Genomic DNA, 27,149 nt, shown 5'->3' with positions numbered 1-27,149 from the left:
CTCATGAAGTTATCATGGCCAGACACTGCCTTTCAAAGGCCCATGTCTCTTCTTTGCCGTCAACCTCACAGGTTCTGTAAGGACTCAACACAGAGCTATCTTTCCATCCCCCAGTGTTTATGTTCCTAGAAGTCCTTCAGGTAGCTTGTTGACCTTTTGCTGGCCTTTAATGGCTGAACCATCTCTCCAGTTCTGGGTGACTTTATTCATTTAGCCTAAGCTAGGAATCACTGTCAACTGGCAAATACAGACTCAATTAGAAATTCCACAGCTAGTGCTGACATTCTGAGGGTTAGTAAACAGCCTAGCTGGGGGCATGTTAATGGTTAATAGTGACTGCCATTGTGCAATGTCTGAAAAGTATCAGGTAGTTCATGAATGTCTGTCACATAAGCAAGTGGCTGGATGTATGTGTGAATGGGTAGGGACCCCTGAAGACCACTGGCCTTCAGGATGGGAAAGATTGAAGTCATTGTGTCAACATAGCAAGCAGCAGGGTGGAGAGCTAAGGACAAAATATCGTTCCATTTCTTTCCAAATCTCTCACATAGATAGGTAGTTTCAGGGCCACATTTAAAGCTGACTCTACTGATACCTGGGGGAGCCAGAGCTATGCATTTCCCCATTACTTTCTTCCAATGCTTCCCAGCCATCTATCAGCCATCGCTGCAGTTTTTGTGACTGGATAGCATTTTACCTGGGATGCTTCCTCCCATTGACTCACTTCTTAACAATAACAGGTATGATTTAAAGGGAAACTGCAAATCACTATTTCAAATAGAAAAGCAACCCTGACACAGTGGAGATGACTGTCAAGAGTAAACGCCACCAGAGCCAAAGCAGGATGTTTTTTGCTACCAATGCTTGCCTCTGTTAGAGAAGAAGGACTACCAAGTTTGGGGAGGTGGTAAGCAAGGAAGCACTTAACAGAGACGTTGTCACACTAAGAAGGATTTTTAAAGGAGCTACAGTCCTTCCCTATAATGCCAGATTATCTACAGTGGGAGTGAGCCTACAGTTAAGCATCTCAGTTAATCAGCCTTCTGTTCCTGTAGCTGATACCTGACACAGTCAACTTAAACAGAGGAAAAGTCCATGTTGGCACATGATTCTGGAGGTTTATGACTATTGCTTTGGGGCCCTATGTTGAGGAGGCACATCTAAACTGTTCACCTCATGGACAGGAAGTGAAAGAGAAAGGGGAGCAAGGTCCTACAATACACCTCTGGGCGTGCCCCAGACTTCCCGAGGCCCCACCTCTTAAAGATTTCCACTACCTTCTGATAGCACCACAACGTGAGGACCAAGTCTTAGCCACACTGGGACCCTAGTGGACAATCTAGAGATACCACAGCAGCAAATGAGGAAATTCCATCCCCACCCAATGTGTTTCAAACTCTACTTAAGAACCCAGGAGGCATCTGTGGTGCTGAAAAACTTCTGGGAAAGAAAAGGCAGTGGGGAAGAAGCCCAAGATTTCAACTTCCAGGACATCCAGTCACCAGTGTTGTTTGTCTTATCTAGATTTCAGCTTTCATTTTTTTTTTGTTTAACTGTATATATGCATGTATGTTTGTGTGAGACTTTGTGCAGATGAGTGTGATTGCCCACAGAGGCCAGAAGAAGTGCCCTGAAGCTAGAGTCACAGCTGGCTGGCTGTGAGTTGACCAGCATGAGTGCTAAGAATAGTCCTCAGGTACCTGTTCTTAAAAGTCCTCTCCACTCCAATGTGTAATTTCAAAAGAAATCCTACTTCCATACAAAATGGTATAACCAGGCTGGAGAGATGGCTCAGAGGTTAAAAGCACTGGCTGTTCTTCCAAAGGTCCTGAGTTCAGTTCCCAGCAACCACATGGTAGCTTGCAGCCATCTAGAATGAGATCTGGTGCCCTCTTCTGGCATGCTGGCATACATGGAGGCAGAATATCGTATACATAATAAATTTTTAAAACTCTTTTTTAAAAATGGTATAACCAATAGAGAACAAAAAAAAATGAAAAGAGTTTGGAAAGCAAGGGAGCTTCCTTGTTGGAAGCCTGCTTGCCCTGTTAGGCCTAAAAGGTATTCTACCAACCTCAGATGAAAGAATTTACTAAATAAAATTAGGCTATTAAAGAACAATGAATGAATCTTGCAAAGGAAGATATTCAGATCTCCAACTCTTGTAAAACCTGTCTTGAGGGAGAGGATTTTGCAAGTGAGGTTAGTTAACTTATCTGTTCAACTTATACACTTAGATTTAAACAGAATGATCTGTCACTGCCAGAGAGTAAAGGTCTTCTCTTTCATGCATTGCAGTAGAATGCAATGGGTATGATTCCACTGTAAAGGAACCAAGATTGTGGTGGAAGAAGAAGAGGCCTGGGAGCCAGACTTCACCCTCCCAACCCTCACTTTTCCCCTTATCCTCTGAGTGACCCCTGTCAATCATTCAACTTTTCCGTGCCTCAGGTCTGTGCTCATAACATGGGAGTGATGATAAGTGCTGCACGAATAGGAACATTGTGAAGAGGAACCAATGCACACAGAACACCTGAAAGAGCCTCTTGCATGAAAAGATAATGTAGCACTGTGCGTTACCTGTTATTGTTATGACAATCATTTACACTTGGAAGATTACACAATGAAAGCCATGTCTTCAATTCCAGACACCATGCCTCTCTGCAGATGTAAAGCCTTTATATATAATGCCTTTGTGCTTCTCTGCATTCTGTGTATTCCAAGTATGAATTTACCACCTATGCCTCTCTTCCATATAAATGAAAGCTCATTATACATTCTACTCTGCACATTGCCATCTTTACTGAACAACATTTCTTGGGAATGAGTTTGTTGCAAGTCTTGTACTTCATCCTTTGCCAGAGGTACAGAGTTTTGCATCTTAGTGAACTATAATTTATTTAACTCATCCACAGCATTGGTTTTTTGGGATACTTTTAGTCTTTCAACATTATACTCATAAATGTCTTGAATACATGCAAATAAGTAGTGTGTAATTAAATATGTAGTTTACAGGAATATATGTAAATATGCAAGTATACTTTAGAGTCTTAGGGATGGATCATTAGGTCAAATAGTTCATTTTTTATCTTGATAGATACCGCCAATTTTCTTCTCAAAGGAATTGCACCCAACTGGTACAACCAATAAAATGCTCATGACCTTCATTTTCAAGGTCTTATTTTAAATACTTGAAACACATAGACAGACCAAGTTTCCTTGTTTGTTTTGGCTGCTATAACAAAATAGCTCAGAGTTGGTAATTTATAAGCAACAGAGGTTTTTCAGTTCAGGAAGTTGCAAGTCCATGATCATGGACCAGAACCTCCAGTGTCTGTGAGGACCTGGTCCTCATCAATAGTGCTTTCTTATACCATCCTCCCATGGTGAGGCCCAAACAGGTGGCTCCAGGGGCTCTTTTATAAAGGCACTAATTCCACTTGCAAGGGCCTCACCCCGATAAACCCAACCACTCAAAAAAAAAAAAAAACATTCTTATCAACACACTGGAGATTTCATTTCAATAATAATTGATTAAGGAATACCAAGAAAGGCCAGTAAATAGATCATAGTTGTCAAATATTTAAACTACATGAGTAACAATGTCATAGAGACTGTCCATACCACCATAACTGTCACTCCACAATCAGAAAAAGAAAGATTTCAAACAAATTTCTGGCTGTAATATTTGTTTGGAGTGCAGGAGAAAAGCTAAATCTCATTAAGTTTTACAGCCAGACTTAGTATAGACATATGAGGAAGGACATGCTTGATTTGAAGTGGTGACTAGAGAAAATCAAGTTGTGTGCTTTTTCCCACCCGAGTCTTAAGGCTTGTCTTGGAGTGGACTTTCGAAGATGAATTCCAAAGAGTAGCAGCTTCCAAAGGTCAGTCCCAGGAACACAGGTCTGTGTGGCAGGACTGGGAGAGCTCAAAGGATGAAGAGCACTGCCAAGCAAGCATAAAACCTGAGTTCGATCCCCAGAATCCATGTAAAAGAAAGCCAGTACAGTGGCGTATGTTTACAGTCCCAGTGCTAGGGAGGTTGATGTAAACAGAACTCTGGGGCTTGTTGGCCGCCCAATTAGGCTACTTGTGATTTCAAGGCCAGCAAGAGAGATACCCTGCCTCAGCATCCTCCACCCACCACCATCACCCTCCAAAAAGACAGGCAGCACCCAAGGAACACAATCCAAGCTTGTCCTCTGGCTTCCCCACATACATAAACATACACACACACAAACACACACACACACACACACACACACACACACACACACACACACAAATATGTGTGAGGGAGTCTGCTTCAGTCTAACCTAAGAAATGCATCGCAGGCCATCTGAGATCTGAAGGCAAGTCAAGAAGACATAGACAGGCAGTGGTCATTATAAAAAGGGACTCCAAGGAGCTACCTTGGCTATTTCTTTGAACAGCTGCCCACCCTTTCATCTATATGTACACTGTAGGCTTCGGAAAAATACTTAAGGGAAAAAATGTTCTATTCTTCTAAAAAACAATTAAGACACTGTTAGTTTAGGGCACTGTGTGTCGACCTTTAGAAACTGTCACCATTGCTATTATCATTATCACTATGTCCTCTTAGATCTAGAGCTCAATACTTCTCCCAGTCCTGCTGAAAAGGGTGGCATCTAGTACCACAGCAAGGGTCTGTTGAGTGGCTTTGAAAAATGCAAGCAGTCCCGCCACAGTTCTGTGTCCTCGCTGTTAGCTGTTAGGCTACATCGTTCTAGTATCTAGATTCTGTGTCAGTAACTAGAGCAGTAGCTAGAATTTCCAAGAACAAGACATAATGAGAAGAGATGTTGAATCTGCCACCAGAGAGCATTGTGTGAGAGAGAAAGCAAATGACCTTGGAAACCTGAAACAGTAGAAGTAAGATTGCAAACAAACTTCTGACAGCACATCCCTTTTTTAATTTTTTTTAATTTTTGGAGTGCTGGAGAAATGTTAAATTTCATTAAGTTTTACAACCAGTCTTAATATAGACATAAATCCCTTTAATGTTGGTTTCAGTCAAAAGTGAGCTGAACATTATCGTTAAACCAGTGCATGTGGGAGAATTATTTGAGGAAAATCAAAATAGGCACAGTTGGGAACGTTCAGCCATGACCATATTAGATGCAAGTAGGCTCAGTAGCAAAATTCTTTAGGCACTAATGGACTGGGCTATTTTGTTGCTCAGTTTCCATATAGATGAGCTTTGTGCTAGGGCAATATGGTTGTGGTTTAAAGTCTATCTGGGGAAGCTCATTTCTCTTTCATTAGCCCATGAGCACAGTGCAATTTCAGCTAATACTGCTACACAGCTCCTAGCTGGGCGATTTGGTTAAATGCCTTCAGGGAAAGTAGCAATCCAGAACAAAGGGACAAAAGTGATGTTTCTTATTCTGAATTCCTGTAGCTTGGCGTTGCATTGCCAATTAATCACACATCACCCTATTCCCAAGTCATACACACCTATTTCTTGAGACATTATTTAAGTCTTGTACTATATTTCACTGGAGACATCTTATCTCCCTGTCTGACTTCTCTGGGGTCCAGACTCGTGTAACTACAACAATAGAGACCTACTTCTTGCGACCCCAGGGCACACACAATGCACTTCTGGGAGACTGAAGCACGAACTCTTGAACAGCTGGAGAATTGCAAAATAGGAAACAAATCTGAAAATGTGCTCATCTGGGCAAGCGGATGAGAAAATGGAAGGCCCTTTTCCTGAAGTGTCACCAAGCCCAGCCACAGCCCCAGTTGCACTCCTTGGGCAAGGCATGTCTTGCCTAACTGTACATTGCAGCCCTAATTTCAATAACCACTTTCTCAGTTTGGGGGTGGGGGGTCAAACCACAGATTTGTTCCCTGATACCCCCCCAAAATGATCTGTGCCATCATGTTAGCAGGTGCCCAGATTACATATGTCAGCTGATATGTAAGCCTAGCATGGCCACAGTGTTATTGTTTTACCACTTTTTAGGGAAATCGGGGAAGTTATAGGGAGAAATGGGAGTTAATAGTATGATATTTGAGACCTGTATGCAGACACTACGTGTACCATGTACCCATTTCGCCTGAGCAGTGGCTCCAGCATGCCTTCTGCCTAGAGCAGTGGTCTGACCTTGAGAACAAGCAGGGTATTTGTGAAAAGGAAGAAGAGCTACAGGATACAGAATTGGTGCCTCCCACCCCAGCCAAGCCATCCTTGAAAGAACAGTGAGCTGACCCCAGTTTTCGGCCTTAACAACCCTTCTCAGTGAGTCTGAGACATGAGAGGCGTAAGCAATCGATGCCCCACAATGCAGTCAGATGTGTTTGATTCAGATGCCATTTCAGCAGCTGTGCCCTGCCTAGAGAGCATGGATGTGGGCCAGAGGTCCAGGAGCAAAAGGGGTTCCCAGGAAGACAAGATATGTGTGAGACTTTGGAGTGTAGGCTGTCAGAGCCTGGGAACATGAATGACATTAAACATGGGTCAACGTCCCCCCCCCCCAAAAAAAAACCAACACTTTCCAAGAGAGGCTTTTCAAGCCGGTCCACTACTACTCAATTCTTCTGTTTATTGTGAAAACAATCACAGGCAATTTGGAAGGATGCGAGTCAGCTATTGCAATGAAACTTTATTTATAAAAACAAATAAGCTTTGGGCCATATTTTTATAATCAAAAAAGGAAGGCTTAAATTATGAATGAAGCATTGCACAGACAGGAAGATGGCAGCTTCAACATCATGGGACCCTGGACAAAATGCATGAGAGTTCTAGAAGAAACTTATATCCTGATAGGAAAGAACCATAACTGTCACCGCAGGTCAGTGAGCAATTAGTACCACTATTGAGAAATGCTACAGCCATTTTTGAGTCATCAGATGTTGCTACTAAAGATTGTGCTGTTCCTAATCCACCAGCTCTGGATTTGTCCAGATGTTTGTCTGGACTCTGGGAGAAACGCCTTAAGTGGATTCCAGTTCATTGTATGTGTTCACCAGAAAAGACCTATGCTTCCTTGGGAGCTATGTGTGCTGCACTGTGACCTCAGATATGATGCAAACATTTTTGATGCCTGCACATTTACTTTACTAAGGGCATTTAAAAGTGTGTGGTGGTCTAAAACTATCAGTAAAGAAAGGACTTTAATGAAGTTAAGTTTAAAGGAAAAGTTATTTGAATATTAGTGCTTGGCCAGCTGCAATGTCTTTTGGAGCATTGGCAACTTGGCTGGTGGACCACCTCCTGGAGCAGAGGAGCATCTGGAAACAGGAACCTTAACAACAGTAATGGGCAAAGAAGACAGACTCTGTTGTCCTAACAAAGCAGGCAGAAGCAGACTGACTGGAGCCAAGCCTCAGGATTGCATGAGTCCAGACACCAAGGAGTTAAAGAGCTAATGGCTGATGTAATCAAGAATAAACCCAAATAAAGGCTCATCACCTTTGCAAATGGATATGTAAAAGCTGTTTGCTTCATTGTGAAAAAAATTTTCATACTAAATAAGTTACAAACTACATTCTTCTTTGGGGCCCAGGGAGGCAGAAAGAGGTTACTGAGGAAGCTGCACTCCAACCGTCCTTGAATTTTATCCTTCTGGGCCAACCCTAGTCTAGATCCAAGACTTTGACACTTCTCCCTCCCACACTAGGCTGCTACATGAAGACTGAAGAGTCTCAGGCAACCTGACCAGAAGGGCACCCTGGGTCCTGGGCATTCAAGTCTAGCTTTGAGAATAGGATGGATCTACCTTCAATCTAGGGCTTCTGAACTACACTGTAACATGAAAACAGTAAAACGGTTGTCCCCTGAGTTCAAGAGTCCCCATCGCTCTCCCAGGCTTCCCAGTGACACTGGCCTCAGTGTCTGAAGTGTGTCTTTGGTCAGCCTGAACCTTGGATGGCCACACAAACATAGCCTTTGAGTCTGAAAACAGGAGGCTGTGGGAATCAGTACCTCCCTTGTGCTCCATGCACACGTTGACTACTGTATGAGGCTAACACTGGCTAGAACTCTAATTATTGAACTGTATAGCTAAGAGCAAAGTAGGTCTCACTTTCTATGTATTCATATATTTGAAACCCAGTCTTTGGTTGTTGAATTACCTGAAACACCAGAGGTGTTTGTCCTCCACTCCCTACAATGAACTTTAAGAAGAGAAAAAACTGTATTCCAAAGTTTCTCCAAGAAATGACTTCTAGGGAAGCCCTGAGGTCACCCTGGATTCAGCCCAATCTTTCCTCACCTCTGTGATGGCACAATGACAACTCAAGTTCTTAATGACTGCTGAATCACCACAATCCTGAATCACAGAAGATTAAATTATATTTGCCAAACAGCCCATATTTTCTAAAGCAAGAAAATATAATGATGTATTTTATAAAGAAGTCACAAAAATCTAAAGTGTCTAGCTAGACCTGAAATAATCAGAGCTTCCAATTGACTACAATGTCACGTCCTCTCGAATGTTTTCGATGGCTGCCTTAGAAAAGTTCAATATAATTCAAGGCCAGTTTAACTTCTTGTACACAGATAATTTTATAGCAAGCCCATTGTCGTTAGAGTCGATCAATGATTAGGCTTGCCTATAAAAGCATAAACAGAACCTTTGAAAGTATTGCTTTTTATCCTTTCTTGCTATAAACCATTAGATTTGGGGCCAGAAAACATACAGCCCAAGCAGAACCACGGTTTGCCTTCCTTGATGTTCAGTGTAGACTTCTATCCAAGGAACTAAGGCTTAGTCATCAAATTCATTATAAAACCACAAAATTACTAGGTTTGCTAAACCACCATCTGTTCTGAGGTAGGGGGAGGATCTGACTCCAAACAATACAGGGTCTTTCTTCTTTTTATAAAAGTGGCTGCAGGGCTCAAGGCTTTTTAATTTCAAGTTTTTCAGAAACTCTCGGGCCCTCCTTCTAATTCATACCTTTCTTAGGGCAGCAACTTCTCCGGGGCCAGGAATGGGAGCCAAAAGACCTCAACCCCAAACCCAGGTGGAATGCACATGCCACAAACGATAGAGTGGGAAGTTTACAGTTCTTTAGGTAGTGAGCACAGAAGGGCCTGGAGAGGTGGCTTCATGGTTACAAGTGACATGGCACTTAAAGAAAATGGGGTTTGATTCCCAGTACCCACACCAGGCTCACAATTGCCTATAATTCCAGGTCCAGGAGATCTGATGCCCTCTGGCCTTGGGGGGCACCTGCACATAAACTGTGCACATAAACTCACTCAGGCATAAACATATAAATACAAGTCAGAAATAAATCTTTTTTAAGTAAAGAAAATCTGTTTTCCTCTAATGGAACTGAAACTCCAGTCTTGGTCACTCTCCCTGTCTCTAGCTTCAGACACTAGCTCAGTGTGAAGGAGAAGGAGGTAGGAGTCATGGTGCTAGCTCTCCATCTTGGTCCCCAAGTCTTCCCCAGTATTGTCTTTCTCCTAGACATCATTGTCTGTTCATGAAGCTCTTGCCCAACCCCTGAGTCTTCATTGTGCTGACCACCAGAACCTCCTGGCTAGCTGGTTCTCACCAACCACAAGAATATTCTGTTATTTCTTTCTTTGAGATGGGGATCAGTGAGGTACAGGACAGGACTGCCATGGGATTATAAAATGAGGTGCCTCACAGAACTTTTGTGACCTGTAATCCATGACCCTGTCTTAGAATGAGCCAAGACCTGTATCAAGTTTCCATTCCAGCCTGTACCACCCCACTCCAAGAACACAGCTCAGAAGAAAAATGCCAAGCTTGGGGCTCCCTCCAAGGACCTCACAAATGCTACTCATGTTGAGTCTCATTGCTAGCTCATTCTAGAACAGAGAATTTTGATAGCTTCTATGGGGAAACCAACCAGACTTAGCAAATGTGTTTCAAGATCTATTGCTTAAGTCTCAATCTCAACTCTGAAGCCCAAAAAGAAAAGAAAAAAATATGTATATTTATACTTACATTTATAATTTTTATATTTTTATAAATATATATTTATGTTTTATGAATATTTATAAAGTTATATATATTTATGTTTCTCTCAGTATTCCTGCTCTGTCCTACTCACTCCACCTAAGAATGCTCAATTTCTAAAAATTTCAGAGACATTTAAGAGTAACAACCATACTTTAGGAAGTCAAGTAAGCTATTCCAAAATAGTTTTCTTAAGAAGAACTGAATACAAATATCTCAGAGAAAGTCGGGGGGGGGGGATGTCAACTCTGAAAGGGCAAGTTGCCCCACAGACAGACTATAGGTCAGACACAGGTGGAAACTTTGCAAGTGGATGAAGGTTCCTTGGCCTCTAAGCCTGTGTGTGGCTGGGAGTGGGGCCTAGTTCTGGGGACTTACTCATGGCTGTGGCCAGGGCAGACAGACTGGAGTCAGAAGAGATGTTAGTTACTTTTCTCATTGCTGTGACAAAAACAATTTAAGGAAAGAAGGTTGTTTGGGCTTACAGTCTGAAGATATGGCCCATTGTAGCAGGGAAGGTACGCTGGTGATAGTGGCTCATTATGACAGTAGGATCATGAGGCAGCTGGGCACACTGTATCCACAGTTGTCTCGCTACTCCTCCTCTTCCTCAGTTCTCCTTCTATTTATCCTCTCTGCCTGCCAGCCCCACCTATCCTTGCTCCTGCCTTGCTATTGGCCATTTGGCTCTTTATTAGACCATCAGGTGTTTTAGACAGGCAAAGAACGACAGCTTCACAGGGTTAAACAAAGGCATCATAAACAAAAGTCACACATCTTAAAATTATATTTTATCTCACATGTTGAGTATCCCTCATCTGAAATGCATAGGACCACAAGTATTTGGGATTGAGATTTTTTTTTTTTAGTTGAGAATAGTTACATGTACGTGAGATGTTTGGGAGATGGGACCCAATCTACACATGAAAGTCACTTATGTTTTATATAAATCTTGAGAATTTATGATAAGGTAATTTGATATTCTTCACACATCTACATTTGAACCATGAAAGTGAGGGCAGGTGTGGAATTTACTTCTACTTTTGACATCTCATCAGTTCTCAAATAGCATCCTATGTTGGAATGACATATTCCACAGTTGGAGATCCTGGGTACTCACTCTATACTACAGTTCTGATCACTGCAACCTGTGGTATCCAGCAGTGCTTTGTCATCCAACAAGTCAAACCAAGAATAATTGGAATTAGTCAATATCCTGCCCAAAACATGCAACACTGATACATTACCTTTTCAAATTAAAGTGTGTCACATACTGAAGTATTTTTACCTCGTAAAAGAGCACATACAATTTCTAAAAATATCTCAGAACCCTAAAATCAAGGAACACTAAAGAAGGAATGGAAGTATCTTTCCTAATCCAAAGTAAATCAAGACACCATCTGGAATCTTCCTTGCGAAACCCAAAATTAAAGAAACAATGAAGAAAAAATTTCCACAGGACGGCCTTCCTGGGAAAGCAGAGAAGGCAACAGGGAGGAGTGGATTATTCACTCAGTAATAGTAGGCACTATACAGCATAGGCAAAAAATAAAAGACAAACCAACTAGAAACTTAAGTACATGTACAAAATCACTTAAAGATGGTTGAATAGAGTACACAATTGATTTTGGCAAAAGTCTCTCAATGGAGAAAGGAAGTTGTAGGATGACAGAATTTCATACTCATAGCTATTGTAGAATATGAAAGTACATGATTAGGAAAATTTACAATGACATGTCTATTTGTTCAATCATTTGGTTGGTTGGTTGTTCCTCTGACTAGGCTCTGAGGTGCATAAGGGGAGGAATGCCAGTGCTGTGTCGTCATCCTTACCTAAGTCTCTGACAAACATTAAACTCTTCATGGTATTTTAAATATAATACATGAGATTAACTGTGTACAATGTGAGGAGACATGCAGAAAAAGTTAGTACATCTGAAAGGAGACAAGCCTTAAGTAGGCCAATGTGAAATAACCTTACAGAAGTGAGGCTTTGGTATAAAGCAGGAATTAAATGCTAACAGTTATCTCAGTTATGACATGAGAATTGGAGTGTTCTGGCCATCAGGGAACAAAAGTACTAAAGAAGCTTAACACAAGCCCTGGGTTCTAGGTGGAGTCTGCTAACATACAGAGGTACCCCAACTTAAAATGAGGTTACATCTGGAGAATACCGGTCTCACACTGTCTAAGTCTTTGAAAGCTTGAAATAGGGACACAGGCTCTAAGAACACATATAGGTCTGTCACAATTTTGCAAGGGCTGGCCTTCACAGATTGCAATATATGAAAATAATATAACTCATTATGTAATATATGTTATAATATATGTTATATGTTATAATATAATATATAATAAAATATATGCAAAATACAATAATGCTGAACATCAGCACAACCCTCCAAAGAGGAGTTACAAATATAAAATGGTATGTTTAAAGTACAAGCTCCCTTTATGTGTTTGCAGCTTTACTGACCTGAGATCCCTTGTGTTTTTCAGAACTCTGATGCAAGTTATGACTTCAGCAGCAACGACCCCTATCCCTACCCACGATACACAGATGACTGGTTCAACAGGTAAAGTGAGCCTTAAGAATACCCTTATTGTTATTAGTTTTGGGGGTGGATTTTGTTCTGCTTTGTTTAGGGCTTGAATGTCGCCAGCAAAATCACACCAAACTGCACAATGTTATCTATGTTCTTCTTCATAATTTTTTATTTTTCTGTATTTCTTAATCCTTGGATTTTTCATATTACACTGGCCCTCAAGAATTATCATTTGATGAGCAAAGGGGTCCATACCAGGCTGGTGAAACCCACAGAAACAGCTGACCTGAACAAGGGAAAACTCTTGGTCCCCAGACTGATAGCTGGGAAACCAGAATGGGACTGATCCAGACCCCCTGAATGTGAGGAAAGCTTGGAAATTTATGGGGCCTTTTGTAGTGGATCAGTACTTATCACTACCACAGGAATGGACTTTAGGAGCCCATCCCACATGGAGGGATACTCCCTGAGCCTAGACACAAGTGGGTTGGCCTAGGCCCTATCCCTAAGAATATGACAGACTTTTAAGACCCCCCCCATGGAAGGCCTCACCCTCCCTGGGGAGCAGAAAGGGTATAGGATAGGTAGGGGGGCAGGGAAAGAGGGGAGGGAGAGGGACCTGGGATTGACATGTAAAATAATTTTCTTTCTAATAAAAAAGTAAATAAAGATGCAAATCAGACCCTAACTCTTTCCTCAGAAGTATTACCAAGCTACCTTTCTATATTTTTATCCAAAAAATTTATCATTTGATTGTCATCTTGTTCTGTGAGCAAGATATTATTTGCAGATCTAACCTATTACAGATAAGAAATAAACAGAAACAAGAAAGCTTTTCTCAACTTACTACAGTGGTTTAAAAGGTTTCACTTGTCCTATTAAATCTATTCCAGAGAGACTTTTCTTTTTGTTTTGAGACAGAGTCTCACTGTGCAACTTTGGCTAGCCTAGAACTCACTACGTAGACCAGGCTGGCCTCAAACTCACTGAGATCTGCCTGCCTCTGCCTCCCTTGTGCTGGGATTAAATGTGTGTGCCATCATACCTGGCTCTATTACAATAAAAAAATTTGCCAGTGGTTCAGTATTGACATACACATACATATATATATATATAATATATATATATATATATATATATATATCCGCTATAACCTCCTAACATCTTGGGTAGTCCTTTCCACAAAAGTAATTGACAGAGGTTTGAAATATGGACCATGTGGTCCATCTGAGGGTATCATGTTTCTCCATACTATTTTGTTACTAACCACATAAATGTGACTTCTTTTTTCTTCAAGTAAATATCTTGCTTAAATTGTTAGCTGCATATGAGAAATAGTCAAAAATTTAGGTGTTTGGCTTTCTCCAGAAAACAAAACACTTTAAGTTTCAAGCCTGGTGCATGGGGAAATGCTGATCAGTGGGAACTAAGTCACAGCTAGAGATGAGTCTGGGCTCTGGTTACCAAAGAAGGGTGGCTGTGGAGGACAATGGTGTGTGTATTTTTCAAAAAGCTAGAAGATAGGACCTAAAGTATTCTCATCAAAATGAAACCGTTAAATATTTGAGAAGACAGGGATGTTAAATCCAATTAATATGATATACTGAAATATCACATGGTAACATTAATATGTACATTTTATGTATCAGTTAAAAATAAACTGTTAAACTTTAAAGTAAATTAAATCATAAATTAAGCTGCTGCTTCTGTTTTACCCCTGCCTTTGTGTGGAGATCATAAAAATATATGAATTTCAATTCACAGAGTGGAGGCACACCACGCGCTTTCCCATTGCTCTTGCTTCTCGCAGCAACCTAAGCTATAAATAAAAGTTATCTCCTTCAGTTGAGTGACAGGGAAGAGTTTGAGAAAGGCTGAATGGTGTCCCTGATCAAACAATTTGGATTCAGTCAAAGCCAATAATAGTCGAGCTTTACAGTGTTTTTAAAATACAGCAATTTTATTTTTTCCTTTTGATTTTGGTTTGAAGTTAGGTCATTATTTGTAGTCCAGGTTGACCTCAAACATTCTATATAACCCAGACTGGCCTTGAACCAGTGGGCATCTTGCCTCAGTCTCTCGAGTGTTGGGATTCCAAGTGTGCACCACCATGCCCAGCTCAAGTGTGTACCACTATTATAGTATCTTTTTTTTTCAAGAATTGTGATATCCAGAAGCGGCCAGGGCAGATCCTCATGAAGCAGATAGCTTGGGTTAGCTTCCAACCAACCCAGGGACCATGGGTATTCAACAATTTCAGAAATGGAGAGAGAATGAAGATGAGAATTAAAGTCAAGCTTGTAACAGTTTGATGGGATGGTTACCAATGTGCAGTAGCATTATTCATTCTCTACCAAGTCCTTGCAGTCAAAATATGGCCATGCAGTGCTTGGAAACGTGTCTTTGTAGGGTGAGAATGTATCTAATAAGATCTGAGAATTCAGACCATGAAGTGTTTCTTATTCCCATGACTTACAATCCTGAATCCTAGCACCTTACCAGATAAATCATTTTTAGACACAGGGATATGAAGTTACCAAAAAATTGTCCCTAAGCAAGAGTTTATAAATAACTAGCAGTGAATCTGGAAGGCTGGGGCAAGCCGGATAGGGCCTCAGCATTGATTGATTCCTGGCCCTTTTGTGTGCATGACAAAGAGCTGTAACATCACATGAACCTGACTACATGCTGTCAGTCTGTAGCTTGTTGTGGATTTTCTTGTCCCATCAGGCCCCGCTGCCTTTCATCCCCAAATAAACACATGGACACTATATTAATTATGAAACTATTGATAGATGGCTTGGGCTTCTAATTGGGTTAGCTCTCTCTAAATTATTAACCCATATCTGCTAATCTATGTATTGCCACAAGGCTGTGGCTTACCCATAATCTGGCATGTCCCTCCTTCGGCAGCCTGGCATCTCTACTGAGCCTCTCTCCCCAGCATTCTCCTCATCCCCTAGCCCTGCCTATCTTTCTGCCTGGCCAATCAGTGTTTTGTTCATTAACCAATAGAGAAATATATATACAGAAGGACATCCCCCACTAGTAGCTAATAGGTATTGAGTATTGGTAAACTAACCCAAGCAGATAAAGGAGTTTTTCCTGAATATAGTCTCCTCCAAACTAAACCTTCTTATGAGATACGTATAGGAATATTCACCAAAAAAAAGAACTACAAAATGCCTTATCTCCTAAATATTTTCATTTGCAAGCTTGTTCTTGAAAGTTCCATTTTAAACAGGCTAACAGCCTCTAATTAGAACTAATTAGTGTTTAGTGTAATAAAAATCCATCACTGTCGCAGTAAGAATCCCCAAGTGACAAGTATACCAGAGACACAGTCCCAGTGAGTTAGGCAAGCATACTGCCTGTGTCCTAGGAAACCAATGACTCAAAACATAGTGTCCATCCACTCTGACCAATAAATAACTTTCTCTCCAGCTATCAAGTCATTCTCAAAGACGTTGTACATAGCAAAACCAGTGCTTTCATGAGCACTCAAATTGTAGTACACTACAACTTGTACTGCAAAGATTGGGTGATGCCAAGCTAAATTTATAACCTCTGCAAACATAACAGGGATTGTAACTGATTGTATGAGGATGCTAAGATAAAATTCAAGCCCACCACTTTAGGAGAACCTTGGCCCAAAACTTTGGTGCTTACTCTTGCTCGAAGAGAACTTAAATAAGGTAAGTAACATACCCTCCATGTGTAGGATATGTTACTGAAAGTTCCCTGCAGAATGAAAGAACATTGTGCCTGTTATCATCTTCAGTACTACTTACCATAACTTATGGCAGGAATGGAGAATGGTTTGGGGTGTTAAGAGAATGAGAACTGATCTGGGCATGGTACCCACACCTTTAATCCCAGCACTAGGGAGGGAGAGGCAGGCATATCTCTATGAGTTCTAGGCCAGCCTGAGCTTACAGAGCAAGATCCAGGACAGCCAGAGTACAAAGTGAAACCCTGTCTTGGAAAATAAAAAAAAGAAAAGAAAAGAAGATTGGTCGTGAGTCAATTGTCAAAGCTGAGAGATGAGAGTTCCCTCGATTTTTATACACCTTTTCTATTCTAGTATGTGTAAGACTTTTGTCATTATGTCAAATATCTAAGTGAAACAATTTAAAAGTAGGAAAGTTTTACTTGGGCTCATAGGTATAGAGACATTCAGTCCATGGGCCCTGGGAGAGGCAGAATATCATGGTGGCAGGAGTTTAGCTGAGCAGAAGCAGTTTGCCTTATGGCTGTCAGGAAGCTGAGACAAGAAAAAGCCAGGGCAAATCTAGTCTCCAAGTGTAAGTCCTCCTCCAGCTAGACCTCACCTCCTAGTTTCTCTCATTTCCCCCTCTTTCAAAGAAAATGATTCCAGCTGGTGGACAAGCCTTCAACACATAAGACTGTTGGGAACATTTCCTGTCCCAACCATAACATTACCATGAGAAATAACTTAAAGTGTAGAGGCATAGAAGAGGCAATAAATAGACCTAGGAGTTGAGTTCGGTGCTCATGAAAGCACTGGTTTTGCTATGCAAACTTCCAAGGAGCTTGCCACATTATATGAGAAGGAAGTGCATGCTTGAGTCACCACAATACTGGCTGGATCCAAGACTAACAGTATGCAACAAGCTGTATTGAACTAACCTTGTTATTTCTAAGGCACAGTCTTAATGTTTTGTATGTGTTAATTTAATTACCATGTCTCTGAATTACCAGAATAATCCCAAAGCATATAGCTTACACCATTTGTACAAGATCACACAGTTAATAAGTGGCAGGGGCAAATTTTGATGCCAGAGAGGGACTTATTGTTCCAGGACTTGAATGAAGATCATAAGTAGAGTTGGAAATGGGAACAAGGAAGATGAAAGAGAGATACACAATGCATTGGAGGAGTGCCATGAACATCTGGTCCAGATGTAGAAGACAGTGCCAAGAGCAGTATTCTAAGAAGGGTTTGTGGAGGACGAGAGACAGGCTGCTAAAAGAAAGAAGAGGACAGACTTTGTGGCTGGGTAAGAAACTGAGCCAGGGTCACAGATGAGGGTCCCTATCCCATTGAACCCAAATAAAGTTGTCAACCAGAGAGAAACACAGAAGCCTTCAGCTCAGCATCTGTTCTTGGCCAGCACAAGATCTGCTGTTGTTCCACCAAAGCCTTGTGCCATCTGTACCACCACAGAGACATACCACTGCCCTCTTTAGTTGTCTTTCTGGACACGGGCATCAAATGTGATGTGCCAACTCTATTCAGACTCTATGGTCTCCTGAGCAATTCTCATCCCAGCATGCACTAAGTCTCCAATGAAGTTACCTGCTGCAGGTCCAAAAGGAGCATGCTGCTATTGATTCCAGCCATGCCACCTGCCACAGAGGCTAGTTAGATCCCAGGAGCAATTGCTGCACAGGAATCAGCAGTGGCAGGAGCCATCTATCCCAAGAACCCATTACTGGGGAAAGAAGAAAATACAACAGAGGACCCTCAAGCAAGCCACTGAAATGTATTCCTTGGTTGGGAAACCACATTCAATAGCAGCATGTGCCCTCTGGGTATTCACAACCATTTTAAAGCATGCTACCACAGCCTCTGTTCTTACTGATTGATCTGCTTTTTTTCTAGTGTGCATTTCTGATAGAATATAGTTAATACTCCAAGCCAAGGACTGTTGATGAAAACAAGGTCCATACATATGCAGTGCTGCTTTCAATATGTGAGAATGCCCTGCCCTATGCTTGACTGCATTTTGTAGTATATTTATCCCGTTGTGGACAATTCAATAACTATATGCAGTATTTGAGCTCAAGGGATATATCTGAAACACAGTTGGAAATTTTGCAAAGTATACTTTTTATTCTAGCTTGCAATCAGAGAATGGCATTTGGCCCAACAAAATAATGATTATCCAAATTACCAAAAAAAGGTAGAAAACATCACACATTTAATGGGCATCAATAATGTGCAAAACAGATATAATTGATTTGCTGGGAGGCCTAGGGATCTAAGAGTAGTTCTTTCCCCGGCTGGCATTCAGTCAACACTGATTAGCTGGTTGATGGATGGGTAGCCTACCTTTTCAGGCACGCTATTGAGTGGCCTTGACATCTGTCTGTTTTTAGAGCTGCCTGCTTTTCACAATGTTTGCAGCACACATTTGGTCAGTTCTCATGTACCTCGCTCAGCTTTAAGAGAGTGTCTGGTGATGGACTGTGGATCTGTATTCCATTAATGTGCTGTTGTCCATAAAAACCCCTCTTGCATAGCATGTCTATGACAGGCACTAGCCATGGAAATGTCATCCCTGCCATTGGCAATATTTATGGGGTAGGGAGGATGCTACACATTCTATTAAGCCCTAGAGAGGAAGAGATTCTGGACTAGACACAATTCTTGGCCATGACAAGTTTACTATAAATTCAAGAAGGGAGAAGACATTTATTGCTCAAACAGCCAAAGTCAAGGGAGAGGAAGACAGATGTAGACTGAGAACCATTCATATCTCTGGGAGCTAATTTGATTGATAATATAGTTAAAACTTCAAATATGAAAGATTTTCAGTGGGTTGGGTTTTTTCCTTATTAGCTGTCATATTTCATTTTAAAGACCCTATGCAACAGGTCATGGAAGAACACGTAAGGGAAATGTCCCTCTCTGGCTTGTTCCTGCCACACTGATGTAAACTTACACTTTACCCTGGTGATGTTTAATGGCTTAGGAAGGAATGAACTTCTTTTTCTTATGTCTTTATGGGCTCATCTCTAAGTCACCTCCTGGATAATAGCATTCAAACCATTTTCAAAGACATAATAAAACTCTCATGTTCATGTGAGCACTGGGACCACCTTGTAGGTAGATATTAGCTTAGTGTTTGCTCTACCTCCAAGCCAGAACTTAGTAACCTCAAGAAGGGTATCAGATTCTTAGTCATTCATTGTCCTTGGCTATAATATCACAGTCTCTAGTCCTCTACCTACATTTCACAAGTGTCCATCATTTATGTTTCCTTTTCTGCTAAAAAAATAGACCTAAGACAAATTTGAGAGTTAGGGAGAAGATTATAAAGATGTAAAATACCTGCACATTGCTATAGTCAACTCTGCTTTGAAAGCTAATTTTGTGCATGTTCACACAGGGATTTTATGGTTTTATAATGACAAGAATCCTTTCTCAAGAGAGAAGAGATGTACCCAACTATGACAGACAAATACGATATGCTACAAAATGTTTAGTGTGGAGTTGGTGATGCCTAAATCAATTTCCCTGGTATAGAATAAATTAATGCTCTTGCCTTGAAGGTTTGCCTTAGGCACTGGAGACCTGTAATGCATCGTCCTTGATACAGAGCCTGTAGGCACTCCCTTAGTGCAGGTGCATGTCGCCGTGACTCTCAATAAAGGGATTTCTACAGAAGTGAAGGCAAAAATCTCTCCATTGGCTCCAAAGTAGGATAATGCCTACCAAAGCTGCAAATGGGAGCCCCACTACTTGTTTACCCAGACACCCACTCTCTCACCTGAACTTCTAGGGAAAAAAAGGAGATCACACACTGCACAAGCTTAAACTTTCTATATTTCTCTTATTGGTGGAAAAGGGAGTTCAATACAAATGTGACTTGGTGTGTGAGAGATGTAACTGACTGCAAAACTGAAAAGTCTTAGAAAATACAGCTTAGAAAGAAAAAGCAGTTCCCTCACTTCTCCAAAATAAAACAGACCCCAGACTTCACCAACGACAAATTTTGCAGGCTCACACAAATCACCAGTCCTTCTAGTGTATTCACACACATCTATTCTAATAAGCCCGACCTTACAGAGATCAATGGACTAAACCATCAAACATGTCTCATGCCAAGCTAGTTGGACATGCTCCAAATGTAAGCTATTGTATGCCTGATCCTGAAATTTCCATCTCTGGAGACATGGATGAAAAGCCTCCAGCTGGCTGCCATGAACAACAGGATAGTGGAGGGCAAAAAAAGTGGCATAGAAGTGACCAAGCTGCATGCTGCCTTGCTGATTAAATCTTTCTCCTCCTCCATATCTGTGAATCTAGAACCTTGAACCCCATCCTGGGACCTTGTTGTGATACTCACAACCAAAGAATCAACTAAAGAAAACTATTGAACCAATAACCAGGAAATAGAGCCAGTGGGGGAAAGGAAATAAAATGAGAGGGATCAGATCAAACTTCTGCAACCCGAAATTGCAAAGGCCTGGAAAAAAGCAGACCCAATAAAATTCAAAAGCAGGCATAGCTCTCAGCTGGGTCTAGATGTCACCATAACCCCAGGTGGCAGCACAGACCACCCAGATCAGCTTGGCCTTAGCAGCAGCATGGCCGTTTAGACATCAACATGGACTCAGGTAGCTGACCTGACTCCAGGAATCCACATAGACTTCAGTGGCAACTGAGGCCATGGGCATCAACACAGACCCCGACTGTTACAGGGCCATGGACCCAGACAACAAAATTCAAAACCATACATGGGCATCAACTGCAGCTCAGGCCTGGACACCACCATGACCCCAGACCGTGAAATGAGCCACCCAGATAAGTTTGGCCTGAGTGGCAGCAGAGCCATCAGACACCAACATCACTGTAAGTGGCAACCCAGACCTGCTCATCCTTGTGGCCTTTGGCGGCAACATGGGCCATGAACATTAATACAGACACCAGCTGATGTAGGACCAGGGACCCAGACATGACCATCAGCAGCAACATGGGCCAGGAGGTCACCATGACCCCATGTAACAGTACAGACCACCCAGATCAGCATGGCTTAGCTGTAGCATGGCTCTTGGAGACCAACATGGCCTCAGAAGGTGGACCAAACCCCACGCATCCCCATGGCCATTAAGAATAATATTAAAATTACATACTTACAACTAAAAAGTTTCAGGGAATCTTACAACCATAGATTTCTGCACACATGATATACATACTAGATCACATACATATATACATAACATGAACAAACATTTTAAAAGATAAAAAAGAATAAAAAGAACAGAGGTAGACCCTCACATAAAAAGAAACTTAGGACATGACTGAGACTGTAATAAAAAAAATGAAAGCATGGTGGCATTCAATAATTGGTATTTGCTACTAGTGTGAGGAAAACCAGGCATCCATCCAACATCCTAAGCACATATGTCTCAAATACATATAAGCCTTTTAGAATTAGATATAGGAAATATCTCTATGACTCTGACTTCTGATGGTCTTCTTAAACAAGACTAAGCCATACAGGAAAAAAAAACTGATTAACCTAAAATATTAAACTTTTAAAAATTTGGTACAAAGTGACAGTAAATAAAGTTGGAAGTCATGCCATAAACTAAAAGGCATATGCAATAAAATGTATAAAAAAGGAGTAGTACTCAATATTCATAAAGAACAGCTATAAATAAGTTTAGCAGAAGATGAACATGCCGATAGGGGAAAATGTGCCAAGGTTGTGAATAAACTATTAACAGAAGAGAAACCCTGAGAAAACTAAGCATATGAAAATACAGCCTTGCTCATAATGATGAAAATGAAAAGGGAAGCTATAAGATACCATTTCACGCTAATAAGATGGACATGATGGTAAAGTTTGACAACATTAAGTGTTGATGAGGATATTCATCAAAAATACTCCCACCATGCAGAAGATAATTTATAACCACCCATCCATCCATGTTCCTTCCTATATGAGTACTCCAGAAAAACTCTCCCAGGTGGGTATAAGAAAGCAATATACAAGAATTTTCCTTTTCAAATGATGCGTGATAATCAAAAAATAGTTAATAAAATACCTACCATTAGACTATGGGTAAATAATTTACAACATATTATAATTGGACTACTGCTAAATACCCAAAATAGTCAAATCATGAATGTCCAAGGAGGCAAAGAAGGGACGATGTTGAGAAGGCTTCCATCATACTTACAAAGACTTAAAAGCTTCAAGGTCTGGAAAATATCTAGCTTTGTTAGGCTTATATGGTGGCCATATAGTATTATTCATCAAAACTGTTGCAATACTTAAAACATTTCATAAATTGGCAAACTGTAAATGAAATTCAGAAAGATTTTCCTGAAGGGCAGAGGAGCATGAACATCTGTGTCATGAATATACTATGTCAGAAAAACAGACAAATTTATGATTTTCTACAGTGTCAGAATTTAATGAGCAACAAATTCACAAGCTGCATCAATTTCTTTGGCAACAGTTTGCCTTTGCCAAGTATCTCTGATTTCCCTTGATAACTGGTCATTTAAAGACAGATTTCGTTTCGTTTTGTTTTACAAGTCAGGTTTCTCTGTGTACCTCTGGCTGTCCTGGCTAGCCTTTTAACTCACAGAGATCCTCCCGCCTCTGCCTCCTGAGTGTTAGTATTAAAGGTGTGCGCCACCACTGACCAGCCCACAGATTCTTTTATTCTAATATTAATTATTTATTAATTTTCAGATCACATAGTACACATCACTATTGATAGACAGATAGATGGATAAATAGATAGATTAGATAGATAGATAGATAGATAGATAGATAGATAGATAGATAGATAGATAGATAGATAGATAGATATCATAGACAGTCAGGCAATAGAACCAGAATCAAAGATAAAAGCAGACTTAAAGGAGCTCAAAGAGATCTAACTGGGGACAGAGGGAGGAGGCTGATAGATGCAGAGTCTCTGTGGGAGTTCAGTACCAAAGCTGTGGGGAAGTTGCAGGAAATGCAAAACAGTGTTGAGTCCTGCAGTTAAATTAAGCTGTACAGATAAGATATGGGACCAAGGAGGCCATACAGGAAAAGTACAGGACAGAGCCTTGACAGACAAATAGTGGACAGGCAGTTCAAGTAGAATGCATCAGCAATGAGATCTGAGCCAAAATGAAGCCCCCAAGACAGTTGTGAGTTCTCTGCATGCTGGTCCCTTGATGCACACACCAGGTGATGATAGGTCTCTAGGTTGTGTTGTCATCACAGTGTTGGGTGTCCTCCACTTGATGGGGTCCAGGTCTGGTGTTATACACGTCCTCGGTCTGGTGTGTTCAGTAACTTCATGAGCAGGTCTTTCTGATATGGTTTTAACCTACCTACATGTTCCTGTGACCCTGTCTTAGCTAGTGTTTCTATTGCTGTGAAGAGACCCCATGAGCACAGCAACTCTTACAAAGAAAACATTTAATTGAGTGAGGCTCCTCACTTACAGTGTCAGGTTCTGTCCATTACTATCATGACAGGGAGCGTGGTGGCATGCAGGCAGACATAGTGCTGAAGTTGAGAGTGTTGCAACTTGCAGGCAACAGGAAGTCTACTGACTGTCACACTAAGGGAGGATTGAGCAAAAGAGACCTCAAAGCCCTCTCCCACAGTGACACCCTTCCTCCAATAAGGCCATGCCTCCTAAGAGTGCCACTCCCTTTGGGGGCCATTTTCTTTCAAACCAACACAGGTCCTAGTCCACTTTGGTAAGTTTATAGAGAGGCCCCCTTTCTGCTTTTAGGGATAACTTATTTAACAGCCTGTGCCCCGTGAATGGTGTCAGACAGAGGTGTCTTACATGTCCTCCAAGGTGCCAAGTCATCCTGCCTCTACATTTGTACTCAAAATGGAGTCAGAAGTGCTTATAATATGAAGTCACCCAGGGCAAAGCACAGCCTTAGAACACTGTTTTGTCCAGTATTAAGTCACTTTCGGATGAGGAGCCTGATCTCAAAATTTTGCCGATGTGAAGAATTGTTTGTTGTTTGTAATTGTCAGTACTGCCTGACTTAGCAGTGTTGTGTCATATAGCCTTTTGAAAAACTCATATAGAAACATACTACATTAGAATCTTCCTAATATGTATATGAATAAAAGCTTAAATGGGGCTTACTTATAATGGGGACACAATACCTCAAATAGATACCATATGCTACCAAATAAAATTCCAGTGCCAGGAATTAGCTACCTCTTTTTGAATTGTTGGCCAATGGGATTACGTGGATCCTAATAAAAACATTACAGGTTATTACCAGTTCTATTGGTTACCCTCCAGAACTTGGCAGTTAGACTCTGTTTCTTCAGAATTTTAAAGTTTTCAATATAGAATTCTACATTCTTGGTTAGGTTAACTTAGAGTTTGTTTTTTGGTGGTGGTGGTGGTGTTGCTGCTGCTGTTTTGACTATTAGGGTTGTTTCCCTATTTTCTCTCTTGGTGTGTTTGTCATTGATGTCTAAGAAAAGCTATTGGATCTTGTATTCTAATTTTGTATCCTGCTACTTTGATGGATTTTTATTTATTGGTTCAGGGTTTTCTAGTGGCATCTTTAGAGTCTTTTATGTCTAGAGCCATATCTAACCTGGAAACAGGTGTCATTTAACTTCTTCTTTTCCCAAAATACTGCCAGAATGTGCTTTCTTACTTCTGTGTCAAAGTGGAAAACTAATTCAGTGAAGGTGAGTGGCCATCACTCTATCATTAATAGGCAACATCTGTATGCTGAGACACCCTTGGAAGTAACTACCCACTCATGGATCCTAGTCATTCCAAAGAACCCAAGTTGATCAGTCACCAGCTGGTACACATCTATTTTTTGGTTGTTAGCCTACCCTTTAATGGCTAAATCATCTCTCCATCCCAATTACATACCTATTTTATATTGTGTTTCATTTTTTAGGGAAACCTGCCTGTTTTCCACTGTAGTAAAGAAAAACTGTCATAGTTGATAATGTTCTCTTTGTAATAGAAATAACCTAGGGTCAGGGAGGCCACTGGAGAAAATGGAGGAGAATAGAAGGGGACTTTAGAATGGACCAATAGAAAACTGGACGAGCCATTGGTGGGCTCAACCTCAGCTGAATCATTAAAGACTAAGCTATTCCCAGCAGAGATAACTGAAGAAATTCCCTACAAATGCTTTTGACCATTTTCTGACTTGTGTCTATTTTCCCCACAGCCATGGAACTAGGTGTGCAGGAGAAGTTTCTGCTGCGGCCAGCAACAATATCTGTGGAGTCGGTGTGGCATACAACTCCAAGGTGGCAGGTGAGCCAGCCCTGCCAGAGACAGGCACCAGGCTGGACAGCCTGCCCTAAGAGCTGTCACACTCTGATCTCCAATCCTGCAGAGCCCAGCAAAATTACCCCACTGGGAAGGAATTTTGAGACCCATAGGCAGAGCAAGCATGGGAAAGACATTTCATTTTAACCTGCACACAACATACTTTCAATATCCTTAAACATAAGCCACTGAAAAATAGGCAGATCACAAGCACATAGCTCAAATGTGAATGGATTTTCATAAATGTAACACACATGTAAACAACAAAATCTAACCAGACCCCAAAGCCCTCCTCCTCATGATCCTGCCCCCAGTATTAACCATACCTACCCAAGAGTAACCACAATCTTGTTTTCTGACAGCAAAAAAATGATCATTTCTGGCATTTACCTTTATATTAATGCAAAGTCACTACTTTAAAATATGCAAAGTCACTGCTTTAAAATACTGTGTCAATGTCAACAACGCTTTAATGAGAATCAAATATAGCCTATAGAACATGAGGAGGTATGAGAGGACTATTTCTAAAGATGCTGAGTGGCCTTGAAACTATTTTATATGATCCACCACTTCTTTACAAAGACATGATCCACCTGGAACCTTTTATGAAACCCCCTGGATCCAATACTTTATACTTTCTCTTTACAAGGGCTTTAGGAGTGGAAGAGGAAAGTCAATGGAGATTTAAAGAAAAAGGCAAACAGACTCAGACATTTTCAATAAGATGCCTGAGAATGGAATGTTTTCTGCTTGTTCTAAGTTTGGGCCAAACTGGTTCTTAATTCAGTCAAGCTGAGTCACCTAGTCTTGTTTGTCTTTCTTTTTAACAATTTTCTTGATCATTTCTTTCCTAGAAATTTATTGAACCATATGCCTACTTTGAGCCAACACTTGCATATTTAGGGACCTAAATAAAGAAAATGGACTTTCTACAAACCAACCCCTAGCTTTTTCAGAGTGCTTGCAGAAGCACCTGCCTGAACTGGGTGCAGAATTTCACAAAAGAATAAATCTGGAGGGCTGGAGGCTGGCTCCATTGATCAATTATGGATCAATAATCCATAAATGGCTCGCCTTTTATGTACAAGGACCTGAGCTTCACAATTATGAAAGCTGTCTCGTGTGTGGTGTGTGTGTGTGTGTGTGTGTGTGTGTGTGTGTGTGTGTGTGTGTGTGTGTGTGTGTGTGTGTGTGTGTGTCACTGAAAATGAACCAAACTCTTCCAGAGACTTTTCCTTAAGGAACTTTCTATGCTATGGAGGGCTAAAGCGCCACCTGGTGATCAACTGGGATAATTGCTAGTCTGCGGCATTCAGATGTTCAGTGATGGTCAGGGAGACACTGGTAGGAACACTTGATGGGTTTTGATTCAAGCTGTCTCAAAAAGAAGAAAGAAAACAGCTTGTCGCAGTTTAGTGGCACAGACCAATAATCTCAGAACATGAGAGGCTGAATGAGAAGCATCTGAGTAAGAAGCCGACTTAATGCTACTTAATGAAACTGTGAAATAGAAAAGAGAACATTAAGCACCTCTCCAGTTGTGTCCTGCCTGTCCAGCTCTTCAGTTCACAGAATTTGCTCATGTTTCCTG

General features: G+C 41.1%; 1 protein-coding gene across 2 annotated transcripts in view; it reads left to right on the top strand.

The window, feature by feature from the left end:
* The window catches only part of Pcsk2 (proprotein convertase subtilisin/kexin type 2), a 231,502-nt gene that overhangs the window by 166,738 nt on the left and 37,615 nt on the right, over positions 1-27,149 (top strand). For both annotated transcript variants that reach the window (XM_035446952.1, XM_027421639.2), the window contains 2 exons: positions 12,471-12,547; positions 25,455-25,543. In XM_035446952.1, the coding sequence (XP_035302843.1) occupies positions 12,471-12,547; positions 25,455-25,543 (166 nt within the window). The remainder of the gene's footprint in view (positions 1-12,470; positions 12,548-25,454; positions 25,544-27,149) is intronic.

This window comes from Cricetulus griseus, chromosome 6 (genome assembly GCF_003668045.3).
Source record: "Cricetulus griseus strain 17A/GY chromosome 6, alternate assembly CriGri-PICRH-1.0, whole genome shotgun sequence".
NCBI lineage: Eukaryota > Metazoa > Chordata > Mammalia > Rodentia > Cricetidae > Cricetulus > Cricetulus griseus.
This window is presented reverse-complemented; position numbering and strand designations above follow the sequence as displayed.